The sequence below is a fragment of the Periophthalmus magnuspinnatus genome, chromosome 16, assembly GCF_009829125.3.
Source record: "Periophthalmus magnuspinnatus isolate fPerMag1 chromosome 16, fPerMag1.2.pri, whole genome shotgun sequence".
In the NCBI taxonomy this organism is placed as follows: Eukaryota; Metazoa; Chordata; class Actinopteri; order Gobiiformes; family Gobiidae; genus Periophthalmus; species Periophthalmus magnuspinnatus.
This window is the reverse complement of record NC_047141.1, coordinates 207,716-222,383: the sequence shown is the minus strand read 5'-3', so window position 1 is coordinate 222,383 and position 14,668 is coordinate 207,716. Positions and strand designations below refer to the sequence as shown.

At 46.4% G+C, this 14,668-nt stretch overlaps 1 protein-coding gene across 1 annotated transcript in view; it reads right to left on the bottom strand.

The window, feature by feature from the left end:
* Positions 1 to 14,668, bottom strand: part of col6a4a (collagen, type VI, alpha 4a) — a 68,172-nt gene that overhangs the window by 14,941 nt on the left and 38,563 nt on the right. Inside the window, exons 19-32 of the mRNA XM_055227630.1 lie at positions 10,584 to 10,655; positions 10,249 to 10,275; positions 10,080 to 10,124; positions 9,850 to 9,903; positions 9,519 to 9,581; positions 8,830 to 8,895; positions 8,065 to 8,118; positions 7,581 to 7,616; positions 6,143 to 6,205; positions 5,712 to 5,774; positions 5,123 to 5,185; positions 4,742 to 4,804; positions 4,211 to 4,261; positions 49 to 84 (exon numbers count right to left, since the gene is read on the bottom strand). Of these exons, the coding sequence (XP_055083605.1) occupies positions 49 to 84; positions 4,211 to 4,261; positions 4,742 to 4,804; positions 5,123 to 5,185; positions 5,712 to 5,774; positions 6,143 to 6,205; positions 7,581 to 7,616; positions 8,065 to 8,118; positions 8,830 to 8,895; positions 9,519 to 9,581; positions 9,850 to 9,903; positions 10,080 to 10,124; positions 10,249 to 10,275; positions 10,584 to 10,655 (756 nt within the window). The remainder of the gene's footprint in view (positions 1 to 48; positions 85 to 4,210; positions 4,262 to 4,741; positions 4,805 to 5,122; positions 5,186 to 5,711; positions 5,775 to 6,142; positions 6,206 to 7,580; positions 7,617 to 8,064; positions 8,119 to 8,829; positions 8,896 to 9,518; positions 9,582 to 9,849; positions 9,904 to 10,079; positions 10,125 to 10,248; positions 10,276 to 10,583; positions 10,656 to 14,668) is intronic.

Below are 14,668 nucleotides of genomic sequence, written 5' to 3'. Positions count from 1 at the left end.
ACGTGCTTGTGCACTGGGCCCAGGGCTCACTCGCAACCGTGTACTCACCATTAGCCCTGGGTGTCCAGGGAAGCCTGTGTCTCCCTGTAGACACAAACATGAGACTTTCACAAGAGAAACATTACGATTATTATAAATATTGACATGGGGGGGGTGCTAACTATAGGCACTGCTCTGTCTGAAGCTCTGTTACTCAAGTTACACTTCAATCTGAGCTTTGTTTTAAAATAATCTAACCATAAAGAGTTGAAGTATCAGATAAGCTGATTTGTGTTGTTTAACAAGTCCCTCTTAAATAACATTACAGTCACAAGCTAGCTAGTGTTAGACAAAATTTTTTTAGTGAGTCACTCTCACCTTTATATTGCAAATCAAATTCCTAAACAGGACCATGAACACTCGGATTGATCACAGGCTCCTGAAAGTGCGCTGCTTTTCTTGAGTTTTCAGACTATCTTAAGAATTTTGGCTACGTTTGCTAATGGATACATTGTATCACCGGGGAATTGCTGAACATTCCATCATAGAGCTACATGTAGAACACACCCAGCATAATACCACTGTCCATCCATCCATCCATTTTCTTCCGCTTATCCGGGGCCGGGTCGCGGGGGCAGCAGTCTAAGCAGGGACTCCCAGACTTCCCTCACCCCGGACACGTCCTCCAGCTCCTCCGGTGGGACCCCAAGGCGTTCCCAGGCCAGCCGAGAGACATAGTCCCTCCAGCGTGTCCTGGGTCTTCCCCGGGGCCTCCTCCCGGTGGGACATGCCCAGAACACCTCCCTAGGGAGGCGTCCAGGAGGCATCCTGAGCAGATGCCCGAGCCACCTCAGCTGGTTCCTCTCAACGTGTAGGAGCAGCGGCTCTACTCCGAGCTCCTCCCATGTGACCGAGCTCCTCACCCTATCCCTAAGGGTGCGCCCGGCCACTCTGCGGAGGAAGCCCATTTCAGCCGCTTGTATCCGCGATCTTGTCCTTTCGGTCATTACCCAAAGCTCATGACCATAGGTGAGGGTAGGAACGTAGATTGACCGGTAAATCGAGAGCTTCGCCTTCCGGCTCAGCTCCTTCTTTACCACAACGGACCGATACAGCGACCGCATCACTGCAGACGCTGCACCGATCCGCCTGTCAATCTCCCGCTCCATCCTTCCCTCACTCGTGAACAAGACCCCGAGATACTTGAACTCCTCCACTTGGGGCAGAGACTCACCACCCACCCGGGGAGAGCAAACCACCTTTTTCCGGTCGAGAACCATGGCCTCGGATTTGGAGGAGCTGATTCTCATCCCAGCCGCTTCACACTTGGCTGCAAACCGCCCCAGTGCCTGCTGCAGGTCCTGGCTCGAAGAAGCCATCAGGACAACATCATCTGCAAACAGCAGAGATGAAATCCTGTGGTTCCCAAACCAGGCCCCCTCCGGCCCCTGGCTGCGCCTAGAAATTCTGTCCATAAATATAATGAACAGAACCGGTGACAAAGGGCAGCCCTGGCGGAGTCCAACATGCACTGGGAACAGGTCTGACTTACTGCCGGCAATGCGAACACAGCTCCTGCTCCGGTCATACAGGGACCGGACAGCCCTTAGCAAAGAGCCCCGGACCCCATACTCCCAGAGCACCCCCCAAAGGACACCACGAGGGACACGGTCGAATGCCTTCTCCAGATCCACAAAACACATGTGGACTGGTTGGGCATACTCCCATGAGCCCTCGAGGACCCGATGGAGAGTATAGAGCTGGTCCAGTGTTCCACGACCAGGACGAAAACCACACTGCTCCTCCTGAATCCGAGGTTCGACTATCGGTCGGATTCTCCTCTCCAGTACCCTGGAATAGACCTTACCGGGAAGGCTGAGGAGTGTGATTCCCCTGTAATTGGAACACACCCTCCGGTCCCCCTTCTTATACAGAGGGACCACCACCCCGGTCTGCCATTCCACAGGTACTGTCCCCGACTGCCACGCGATGTTGCAGAGACGTGTCAGCCAAGACAGTCCCACAACATCCAGAGACTTGAGGTACTCAGGACGGATCTCGTCCACCCCCGGAGCCTTGCCACCGAGGAGCTTGCCAACCACCTCAGTGACTTCAGCCAGGGTGATGGACGAGTCCGCCTCTGGGTCCCCAGTTTCTGCTTCCTCCTCGGAAGACGTGACAGTGGGATTGAGGAGATCCTCAAAGTATTCCTTCCACCGCCCGACAACATCCCCAGTCGAGGTCAGCAGCTCTCCACCCGCACTGTAAACAGTGTTGGTGAAGCACTGCTTTCCCCTCCTGAGGCGTCGGACGGTTTGCCAGAATCTCTTTGAGGCCGTCCGATAGTCCTCCTCCATGGCCTCCCCGAACTCCTCCCAACCCCGAGTTTTTGCCTCTGTGACTGCCCGAGCCGCGGCACGCTTGGCCCGTCGGTACTCATCAGCTGCCTCAGGAGTCCCACGAGCCAACAAGGCTCGATAGGACTCCTTCTTCAGCTTGACGGCATCCCTTACTTCCGGTGTCCACCACCGGGTTCGGGGATTGCCGCCGCGACAAGCACCACAGACCTTACGACCACAGCTACGAGCAGCCGCATCGACAATAGAGGTGGAGAACATGGCCCACTCGGAGTCCATGTCTCCAACCTCCCCCGGGATCAGGGAGAAGCTCTCCCGGAGGTGGGAGTTGAAGACCCCCCTGACAGAGGGCTCCGCCAGACGTTCCCAGCAGACCCTCACAATGCGCTTGGGCCTGCCAGGTCTGTCCGGCTTCCTCCTCCGCCAGCGGATCCAACTCACCACCAGGTGGTGATCAGTTGACAGCTCAGCCCCTCTCTTCACCCGAGTGTCCAAGACACGCGGTCGGAGGTCAGATGACACGACAACAAAGTCGATCATCGACCTCCGACCTAGAGTGTCCTGGTGCCACGTGCACCGATGGACACCCTTGTGCTCGAACATGGTGTTTGTTATGGACAAGCTGTGACTAGCACAGAAGTCCAATAACAAAACACCGCTCGGGTTCAGATCGGGGAGGCCGTTCCTCCCAATCACGCCCCTCCAAGTGTCACTGTCGTTACCCACATGGGCGTTGAAGTCCCCCAGGAGAACAACGGAGTCTCCGGTTGGTGCACTGTCTAGTACCCCTCCCAGGGACTCCAAGAAGGCTGGGTACTCTGCACTGCCGTTTGGCCCGTAGGCCGACACAACAGTGAGAGACCTGTCCCCGACCCGAAGGCGCAGGGACGCGACCCTCTCGTTCACCGGAGTGAACCCCAACACGCAGCGGCTGAGCTGTGGGGCAATGAGCAAGCCCACACCAGCTCGCCGCCGCTCCCCGCGGGCAACGCCAGAGAAATGGAGAGTCCAACCCCTCTCGAGAAGTTGGGTTCCAGAGCCCAAGCTGTGCGTGGAGGTGAGGCCGACTATATCTAGCCGGTAACGCTCAACCTCCCGCACAAGCTCAGGCTCCTTCCCCCCCAGCGAGGTGACATTCCATGTCCCCAGAGCTAGTCTCCATGTCCGGAGATCCGGTCGTCGAGGTCCCCGCCTTCGACTGCTGCCCGGATCTCTCCGCACCCGCCCCTCATGGCTCCTCCCGCAGGTGGTGGGTCCACGGGAGGACGGCCCCACGTCGTTTCTTCGGGCTGGGCCCGACCGGGCCCCGTGGGGAAAGGCCCGGCCACCAGGCGCTCGCTGCCGAGCACCCACCCCAGGCCTGGCTCCAGGGTGGGGCCCCGGTAACGCCAGTCCGGGCGACGTAACTGGCCTCGTTGTTTCTCTATTCATGATGGGCTTCTGAACCGCTCTTAGTCAGACCCGTCTCCCAGGACCTGTTTGCCATGGGTGACCCTACCAGGGGCATGAAGCCCCCGACAACATAGCTCCCAGGATCATTCGGGTACTCAAACCCCTCCACCACGTTAAGGTGGCGGTTCGGGTGCAATACCACTGCAAATGATCAATTATTCCTAGTTTTCAGACTGTAGAATGTAATGATGTCATACTCCAAATGGATCACAGACAGTTCTGTTGTAAAGTACAAACACTGAACCTGATCAATTTCTATCAGTGGCTAGAGCCAAGAACTCACTGTACTACAACACAAATCTGCATTTGATTCCTTTGAGCTACTCCCCATCTGTATTAAATATGTCTGGACTATAGAATGCTGTGATTTCATCTCAAACACAGTGATAATTCTGATCCAGAATAATAAGTCTGAGCTGTACCTTTGCTCCGCGGGGTCCCGGGGGTCCATACCCGTCTCTGCCGTCCACACCCTGGACACAAGGGACAGACTCATGAGACAGGACTAAACCAGGTCTAAACCAGGAATTAAACCAGGTCTAAACTATGTCTAAACCAGGTCTACACCAGGTCTACACCAGAACTATACTAGGACTAAACCAGGTCTAAATCAGGGCTAAACCAGGTCTAAACCAGGTCTACACCAGCTCTACACCAGGTCTAAAGCAGAAATATACCAGGACTAAACCAAGTCTAAATCAGGGCTAAACCAGGTCTAAACCAGACCTCAATAAGGACTAAACCAAGACTAAACTGAGACTAAACCAGGTCTAAACCAGGAGTAAACCAGGTCTACACCAGGTCTAAATCAGGTTTAAACCGGGACTAAACCATGTCTAACCCAGAACTAAACCAGGAGTAAACCAGGAGTAAACCTGGACTAAACTCATAATAAACCAGGTTAGTTAGACCTGGGCTAAACCTGTTCTAACTAAACCCAGATGCTCTCTCACCGGGGGTCCTCGGGCGCCCTGGGTTCCGGGGACTCCCTGCTCTCCAGGCTCTCCGGGCTGTCCCTGTACACCAGAAGAAACATATCTGTGTAAACCCTCAGTTGTCCAGGTCTGATCCATAGCAAAAGACGAAGTTAAAATCTGTCAACTGGACAAATCGTTGTAGAACAGAAAAAGTGGCTTGGATGAGCAGCGAAACGTCTTCACTCCTACAACGATTTGTCCAGTTGACAGATTTTAACTTCGTCTTTTGCCACCAGAGGAAACACACTTTAGTCAAACGTGTGTGTGTGTGTGTGTGTGTGCATAGTTGTTAGTGTAGTTGTGCATGTGTGTGTGCATAGTTGTTGCTGTAGTTGTGTGTATGTGTGTGTGTTTGACCTTTTGTCCGTTGGCGCCTCGTCTCCCACTCAGACCTGGACCTCCAGCTGCTCCTGGTCCTCCCTGAAACATCACCAATATTTAACATAATTTATCTACACCAAAGTCTAAAGTCCACAGAAACAAAGAGGAGGAGGAGAGGAAGCCAGGAAGAGAGAAGAGGAGGAGAAGAAGGGAGAAGAAAGGAGGAGAGGGGCAGGAGAGGAGGAGAGGAGGCTGAGGGAGGAAGAGAGAGGAGGAGAGGGGGAGGAGAGGAGGAGAGAGGGAAGACAGGAAGAGAGCAGAGAGGAGGAAAGGAGGAGGAGAGGAGGGGAGGAGAGGAGGGGAAGGAGAGGAAGAGAGCAGAGAGAGCGGAGAGGAGAGAGGAGAGGAGGAGGAGGGAGGAACAGAGAAGAGGAGGACAGAAGAAGAGGAGAAGGAAAGGGAGGAAGAGAGGGGAGCAGGGGGGGTGAGGAGGAGGAGGAGGAGGGAGGGAGGGAGGGAGGGAGGGAGGGAGAGGAGGATTGGGGAAGGAGAGGAGGAGAGTGACGAGAGGAAAGAGGAGAGGAGCAGGAGGATTCTGAAGGACTGAAGCATGAATAAGTCTCACCTGAGCTCCGGGCAGACCCTGGGGTCCTCGGAGACCTGGCTGACCCCTCACTCCTCTGACGCCCTGAAGACAAACAGAGACACAACACCGTTATCAACATGACCCCGTCTCCTATGACCTTTGACCCCATCTGGCCCTTTGATCCCCCTCTAATCCTCTAGCCCCTCAACGACCCATATGACCCCGATCACGCCTCAGGGGCCCTGGAGATACACAACACCAACATCAACACCATCCCCTCTCTATGAACTATGACCCCATCTGAATCCATCTGACCCTGTTTTCCCTTCCTCTCTGACTCCCCTAACCTCTGACCCTCTGACCCTCTGTCCCTCTAACCTCTGGCACTCTCCTCTAACCCCCTCTGGCTCCCACTGACCTGGGAGCCCCTCTAACCCCGGACCTCTGACCCCCTCGTCCTCTCCTCTTACCTGGGGTCCTGAGGCTCCAGGTGTCCCTGTGGGTCCAGCGTCTCCTGGAGCTCCGGTTGCTCCCTGGGAACACAGATATACGTTACATTTACTTGTATTCACATAAAACATTTTATATTCAAATTGAATGATAAATACACCATACAAATACATGAACACGGCTGATATATCGCCGAGGTCTGACAGGACACAGAGACACAGGGACAGGAACCTTTCTGAAGCTGTTGTTTCAGATGTTTCTACAGAACATCTTTGAACAGTTGAACTGTTCTCAGACCTCCAGGTTTAAGGAGACCCCGTCAGAAACGCCTCTGATCTACTGTCCTCACAAGTCTCACATACTAAACAATAAACCAGTACTGAAACATACCGTTGATACTCAAACTAGTACTGATACTGATACTAGATACTGCACAGATGAATAGTGAGACTAAATATTGCATACTGCATCAGTGTAAGTGTGGAGCAATGCAGACTTTTGCAACTTGCAGCCAATTAGCAACTTAGAAATGGCTTAAGAGTTAAACTGGTAACATTTTAAACCAGACATGAGCAAACTATGGCCCGGGGGTCACACATGGCCCTTTGGGTTTATTAATCTGGCCTGCTGAACATGACCAAATTATATTAAAATAGGTAAGGGTAAACCTTGTTCAATGTTTTTCTTTTTCTGCTGTGTTTATTTAACTGAAATTTTATAAATTCATTATGAATTTAATTAATGCATTTGGAAAACAATTTGCACAATGAGCCTTGCATAATCATGCTTTGCTACATGTTACAGGCCAAATCTCAAATGTATATATATATATATATATATATATATATATATATATATATATATATATATATATATATATATATATATATATATATATATATATATATATATATATATATATATATATATATATATATATATACACACACACTGTCCAGGTAATGATATTATGAAAACTGTAACACAGATCTGACTTGTTTATGGTCAGTTCAGCAGACGATTCAAATAGGCTGTGTGTTTACTGTGTTTCTACTCTGTGCTTACTGTGTGTTTATTGTGTGTTTACTGTGTTTTTACTCTGTGCTTACTGTGTGTTTACTGTGTGTTTACTGTGTGTTTAGTGTGTGTGTTTACAGTGTGTTTACTGTGTGTTTACTGTGTGTTTACTGTGTGTTTACTGTGTGTGTTTACGGTGTGTTTACTGTGTGTTTACTCTACCACGTTCACTACACTGTCATGTGAAGTGAAGACTGTGCTAATTCTCTTTTGTTTCAGCCCTGTGCCCTTCTGCACTCACGCTCCTCACAAACGTCACTGAAGTGTGTAGTGCGGAGTGTGGGCATCAGGACATGGCCTAACTTCTGTATCAAGATGACCTCTGACCTTTGGTACCATGGAGGATCCAGATTAAATTCTGCTGTGATGAACACGAATTACCTTTTCTCCAGGAGGTCCTCGCCTGCCGTCAGCACCCTGAAAACACAAGCACACAGTGACCAGTGACATCCCCTGGACCCTAAGGACCTCCTCTACTCCCTCCCAGTACACACACACACACACTAAACCAGGACTAAAACAGAACAGAACCAAACTATGACATCCTCTGCACCCTATGGGCCTCCTCTGCTCCATGTTTAGACTTACATTTAACTTTTTGTACATGTGAAGTTCATAAAGTGACATTTCTGCACATTTGATGTACCTAATACATAAACATTCACTAAACGTTCAAAGAGCTGTTTTACACGTTTCTTCTGGGCTGACTAATAATAACAGTAATGTTCAAGATTTCTGTTTTCGTTGTCAAAGAGAACAAAGAAATTTGGTTTAGAGCATCAAACACAGTTTTGATGTAAATACATACAGATGACGCTGCCCTACACTATGTGGAGCACAGGGAGCAGCGCTCAGCTGGACTCACCGGGTTTCCCACTGTCCCGCTCTCTCCGGATCGTCCGTCTCCTCCGGGGGCTCCCTGAAGGTTAGAGGTCACAGGTTCACACTTAAGTAATGACATGGGACTTTCTGAATTCTCTGCATTTCAATGTCAATCAAAGCAAATGAACTGCTGCGTTCTGTGTTTCCCTGGAGTGTGAGTTTGTTTCATAATCTGCAGCTGTAAATATAGCAAATGTTATGGTTCAGAGCCCATGGTATTTTTGTGATTCATTAGTTAGTAATATAACTAGATAGTAATATAGTTAGCTAATATTTATATTTATCATTTCAAGAATTACTACTCAGTTTTGCCAAGACTTGGTTAGCAAACATCTCCCCAAACCCTATGCTTATCTGGTCCTAAACCTAAGACTGATCCTAGCCCTAAGTGGCGAGGTTTTAGGGAGTCCTGTAATGAGCAGCCATTTTTTTCAATTATACCAAAATTACTACGCAACGGTACAGAATCCTACCAATTAAGAAAATAAAACTGGAAAAGGAAAGGTGTACGTCACAGTGGGCGTGTACCAGTGGAGCTGAAAATGGGGGTAGATTGACAAAATGAAAACATTAAAGATTACTCAAACATGAATAATTACAGCAACTTCAGAGGCTCAATGACAAGAAATGACTAGAACATGGTTAAAGATCAATGACAAAAGTCAAAGTTGGATCAGACCCAGACGACTGATGGATTAAACAGACATGGTTAAAGATTTGTCTTTAAGGTCACAGACAAATGTCTCACCGGTAATCCTGGGTTTCCAGGGTCTCCTTTGGGTCCTGGAGTTGTGTTATCAGCTCCTGGTGCTCCCTGTAACACAAGACCAGGTCAAGAACCAGGACTAAAGTGGGACTGAACCATGACTGAACCAAGACTGAACCAAGGCTGAACCAGGACTGAACCAGGACTGAACCAGGAATAAAGCAGGACTGAACCAGGACTGAACCAAGACTAAAACAGGAATGAATAGGACTAAAGCAGGACTGAACCAGGACTGAAGCAGGCCTAAACCAGGACTAAACCCAGACTAAACTAGGACTGAACCATGTCTGAACCAGGATTAAACCAGGACTTAACCAGGACTAAACCAGGTCTGAACCAGGACTAAACCAGAACTAAACCTGGTCTAAACTAGGACTAAACTAGGACTAAACCAGGACTAAAACAGGACTAAACCAGGACTGAACTAGGTCTAAACCAGGACTAAACTAGGACATTTATGAATATATTTCATTCATAAAGGTGTGATTTATGATTTTGTTTCTAACATAAATTGTTACCAATAGTTCTGCTTTTTCCTCATCTGAAACTATGCGGCTTTGACCTGGAACTGTCCTAGTCCTGATTAGAAACAGTACTGCACAGTACTAAAACTGTGGTAGTATGATAGTATTGGTAGTAGTAATGGTATTGGTATTAAAGCTAGTACTCACGGGGTCTCCACGCAGCCCTCTCTGACCCTTGAATCCCGCCTCTCCTCTCAGTCCAGGGATTCCCTACAGGACATCAGAGGTGTCAATCAAAGTGTGAGGACAGAGGGCAACTATGGGCTCGAGGCAGATTCCTGTAGAGCACTTTAAAACGTGTCATTTTACACCTCAGTAAACTTTTAACAGTAGTAGTAGTAGTAGTAGTAGTAGTAGTAGTAGTAGTAGTAGTAGTAGTAGTAGTAGTAGTAGTAATAGTAGTAGCTGTATTGTCAGTAGTAGTAGCAGTAGTAGTAGTAAATTTTATTAGTACATGTGGTAATGTAGAGTTACTCACAGCATCTCCAGGTCGTCCTGGGGCTCCTTTAGCTCCCTCTTTCCCTGACACGCCCTGAACACATACAGTTTACTGCTTTAGAGAAGTACTACTGTGTACTCTGTGTGCTAGCATGTATTACTATGTACTGCAGAACAGAGGTACTAGTTTGTACTCAGTGCACTACAGTATAGATATACTCTGTGTACTCCAGAATAGAAGTACAATTGTGTACCACAGAGAAGTTTTACCTGTTCTCCGTTGACCCCGTTGAGCCCATCCTCTCCATCTTCTCCCTGTGTAAAAGTGAATGTTACACCTATGTGTATTATATTTGATCATGTGATATTATAATAATAATAATAATAATTATTATTATTATTATTATTATTATTATTATTATGGATAAATGTGACTCACCCTGTTTCCTCGGAGGCCTCTGTAACCCTGAAGACACATTTTTACTGTTATCAAAACATGAAAAATGTAGCTCTAACCTAATGACACATTTATGTTTACATTTAGTACATTTTAGACACAGGATTCAGAAGAGTCGGAGTGCTAACCACACCTAGTATTGATTCTCCTCTCTGATTGGCTATTTCAGGTTCATTCGCTTCTCTAATTGGCTATTTCATGTTCATTCTCCCCTCTGCCTTTTTTTATATTCTTTCTCCTCTGTGATTGGCTCTTTCGTGTTCATTCTCCTCTGATTGGCTGGTTGTTCCTTCTCCTCTCTGATTGGCTGTCCTTACCTTCTGTCCCCTCAGTCCGGGACATCCCTCTACTCCCGGAGGTCCACTGGGTCCAGGCTGCCCGCGATCGCCCTTAAACAGACACAAAGAGCACTGTTAGCAGGCTAGTTGTTGTTAGCTTTACTGTGACAGCAGAGTGGTGAAAAGGACTTATAAACACACTGTGTTGAATAAGGTAAGTGAGGAATAAGTTTGGACCAGTGCAAACAATTTAAAATGAAGTACTTCCTGTTTTCAGATTTTAAGACGGCAAAAATCAGGTACAGAGACTTTAAACTAAATCATACCTGTCCGTTTTAATTAGACTTAATCACATAAAAAAGAAATATTAATATCACAGTACTAATCAGCGTTTTATCTTTCAGGTTTTCCTCTCTGATTGGCTGATATATGTTCCTTGCCCTCTAATTGACTGTTTCATGTTCTTTCTCCTCTCTGATTGTCTGTTACATGTCCCTTCTCCTTTCTGACTGGCTGCTATATGTTTCTTTTCCTCTCTGATTGGCTGCTTCATGTTCTTTCTCCTCTCTGATTGGCTGTTTCATATTCATTCACTTCTCTGATTGGCTGTTTCATGTTATCTCTCCTGTCTGATTGGTTGTTTCTTGTTTCTTCCCCTCTCTGACTGGCTGTGTCATGTTTTTTTTTTTCCACTCTGATTGGTTCTTAAGTGTTCCTTCTCCTCTCTGATTGGCCATTTCATGTTATCTCTCCTGTCTAATTGGCTGTTTCATGTTCCTCCTCCTCTCTCATTGGTTGTTATATGCTCCTTCTCCTCTCTGATTGGCTGTTTCATGTTCCTTCTCCTCTCTGATTGGCTGTTTCATAGTTCACCTCTCTAATTGACTTGTTTCATGTTTCTTCTCCTCTCTGATTGACTGTTTCATGTTCTTTATCTTCTCTGACTGACTGATATTTGTTCCTTCTCCTCTCTGACTGGCTGTTTAATGTTCCTTCTCCTATCTGATCATGTTATCTCTCCTGTCTGATTAATTGTTTCTTGTTCCTTCCCCTCTCTGATTGGCTGTTTCATAGTTCACCTCTGTAATTGGCTGTTTCATGTTCTTTCTCCTCTCTGATTGGCTGTTATGTGTTCTGTTTCTCCTCTCTGATTGGCTGTTTCATGTTAACTCTCCTGTCTGATTGGCTGTTTCATGTTCATTCTCTTCTCTGATTTGCTCTTTCATGTTCCTTCTCCTCTCTGATCGGCTGTTATGTGTTCCTTTTCTCCTCTCTGATTTGCTGTTTTATGTTAACTCTCCTGTCTGATTGTCTGTTTCTTATGCCTTCTACTTTCTGATAGTCTGTTTCATTTCCTTTCCCTTCTCTGATTGGCTTCATGTGATTTCTTCTCTCTGATTGGCTGCAATATGTTCCTTCTCCTCTCTGACTGGATGTTTCATGTTCTTTTTCCTCTCTGATTGACTGTTATGTTTCATTCCCTCTCTGATTGACTGTTTCATGTTCCTTCTCCTCTCTCATTGGGTGTTTCATGTTCCGTCTTCTCTCTGATTGATTGTTTCATGTTATTTCTCCTTTCTGATTGGCAGTTTCATAATTATTCAACTCTCTGATTGGCTGTTTCATGTTATCTATCCTGTCTGATTGGTTGTTTCTTGTTCCTTCTCCTCTTTGATTGGTTGTTTTATGTTTTTTCTCCCATCTGATTAGTTGTTTCATGTTTTTTCTCCCCTCTTATTGGCTGTATCATGCTTCATCTCCTCTCCGATTGACTCTTATGTGTTCCTTCTCCTCTCTGATTGCCTGTTTCATGTTCTTGCTCCTCTCTGATTGGTTGCTATATGCTCCTTCTCTAGTTTCAAGTTCCGTCTTCTCTCTGATTGCTGTTTCATGTTTTTTCTCCTCTCGGATTGGCAATTTCATGTTTCTTCTGCTCTTTGATTGGCTGATATATGTTCCTTCTGCTCTCTGATTGGCCATTTAATGTTATCTCTCCTGTCTAATTGGCTGTTTCATGTGCCTTCTCCTCTCTGATCGGCTGTTATATGTTCATTCTTCTTTTTGATTGGCTGTTATATGTTTCTTCTCCTCTCTTATTGGCTGTTTCATGTTCCTTCTCCTCTCTTATTGGCGGTTTCATGTTCCTTCTCCTCTCTTATTGGCGGTTTCATGTTCCTTCTCCTCTCTGATTGGCTGTTTCATGTTCTTCCTCCGCTCTGATTGGCTGTTTCAAGTTCCGTCTGCTCTCTGATTGGCAGTTTCATGTCCTTTCTCTTCTCTGATTGGCTATTATATTTTCCTTCTCGTGTCTGTAAGGTTGTTTCATGTTAATTCTCCTCTCTGATTGGCTGTCATAGTTTCCATTTCCTCTCTGATTGGCATTTTCAAGTTCCGACTCCTCTCTGATTGACAGTTTCATGTCCTTTCTCCTCTCTGACTGGCTATTATATTTTCCTTCTCCTCTCTGTTAGGTTTCATGGTAATTCTGCTCTCTGATTGGCTGTTACAGTTTCCATCACTTCTCTGATTGTCAATTGTATGTTTCTTCTTCTCTCTGATTGGCTGTTTCCTGTTCCTTCTCCTCCCTGATTGGGTGTTTCATGTTCTTTCTCCTCTCTGATTGGCTGTTTCAAATTCCTTCTCCTTTCTGATTGGCTGTTTTATAGTTCACTTCTCTAATTGACTGTTTCTTGTTTCTTCTCCGCTCTGATTGGCTGTTTCATGTTCTGTCTCTCTGATTGACTGATATATGTTTCTTTTCCTTTCTGATTGGTTGTTTCATGTTCTTTCTCCTCTCCGATTGGCTGTTTCATGTTTTGTCTCCTGTCTGAATGATTGTTTCTTGTTCCTTCCTCTCTCTGATTGGCTGTTTCAGATTCAAACTCCCCTCTAATTGGCTGTTTCAGGTTCCTTCTCCTCTCTGATTGGGTGATTCATGTTCCTCCTCCTCTTTGATTGGCTGATATATGTTCCGTCTCCTCTCTGATTGGCTGATTCATATTTTTCTCCCCTCTGATTGGATAATTCATCTTTCTTCTCCTCTCTGATTGGCTGTTTCATGTTCCTTCTCCCCTCTGATTGGATAATTCATTTTTCTTCTCCTCTCTGATTGCTGTTCCATGTTCCTTCTCCTCTCTGATTGGCTGTTCCATGTTCCTTCTCCTCTCTGATTGGCTGTTTCATGTTCCTTCTCCCCTCTGATTGGATAATTCATATTTTCTTCTCCTCTCTGATTGCTGTTCCATGTTTCTTCTCCTCTCTGATTGGATAATTCATCTTTCTTCTCCTCTCTGATTGCTGTTGCATGTTTCTTCACCTCTCTGATTGGCTGTTCCATGTTCCTTCTCCTCTCTGATTGGCTGTTTCATGTTCCTCCTCCTCTCTCATTGGTTGATATATACTCCACCTCCTCTCTGATTGCTGTTTCATGTCCCTTCTCCTCTCCGATTGACTTTTTCATGTTCCGTCTCTCTGATTAGCTCATATATGCTTCTTTTCCTTTCTGATTGGTTGTTTCATGTTCTTTCTCCTCTCCGATTGGTGTTTCATGTTTCTTCTCCTGTCTGAATGGTTGTTTCTGTTCCTTACTCTCTCTGATTGGCTGTTTCAGGTTCCATCTCCTTTCTGATTGGCTGATTCATCTTCCCTCTCCTCTCTGATTGGGTGATATATGTTACGTTTCTCTGATTGGCTGATATATGTTTCTTTTCCTTTCTGATTGGTTATTTCATGTTCTTTCTCCTCTCTGCTTGGCTGCTTCATAGTCATTCACCTTTCTAAATGGCTGCTTCATGTTTTTTTCTCCTGTCTGAATGGTTGTTTCTTGTTCCTTCCTCTCTCTGATTGGCTGTTTCAGGTTCCTTCTCCTCTCTGATTGGCTGTTTCATGTTCCTTCTCCTCTCTAAATGGGTGATATATGTTCCGTCTCCTCTCTGATTGGCTGATTTATGTTTTTTTTGCCCCTCTGATTGGATAATTCATCTTTCTTCTCCTCTCTGATTGGCTGTTTCAGGTTCCTTCTCCTCTCTGATTGGTTGATATATTTTCTATTTCCTCTCTGATTGGCTGTTAGGTGTTCACCTCTCTAATTGCTGTTTCATGTTTCTTCTCCTCTCTGATTGGCT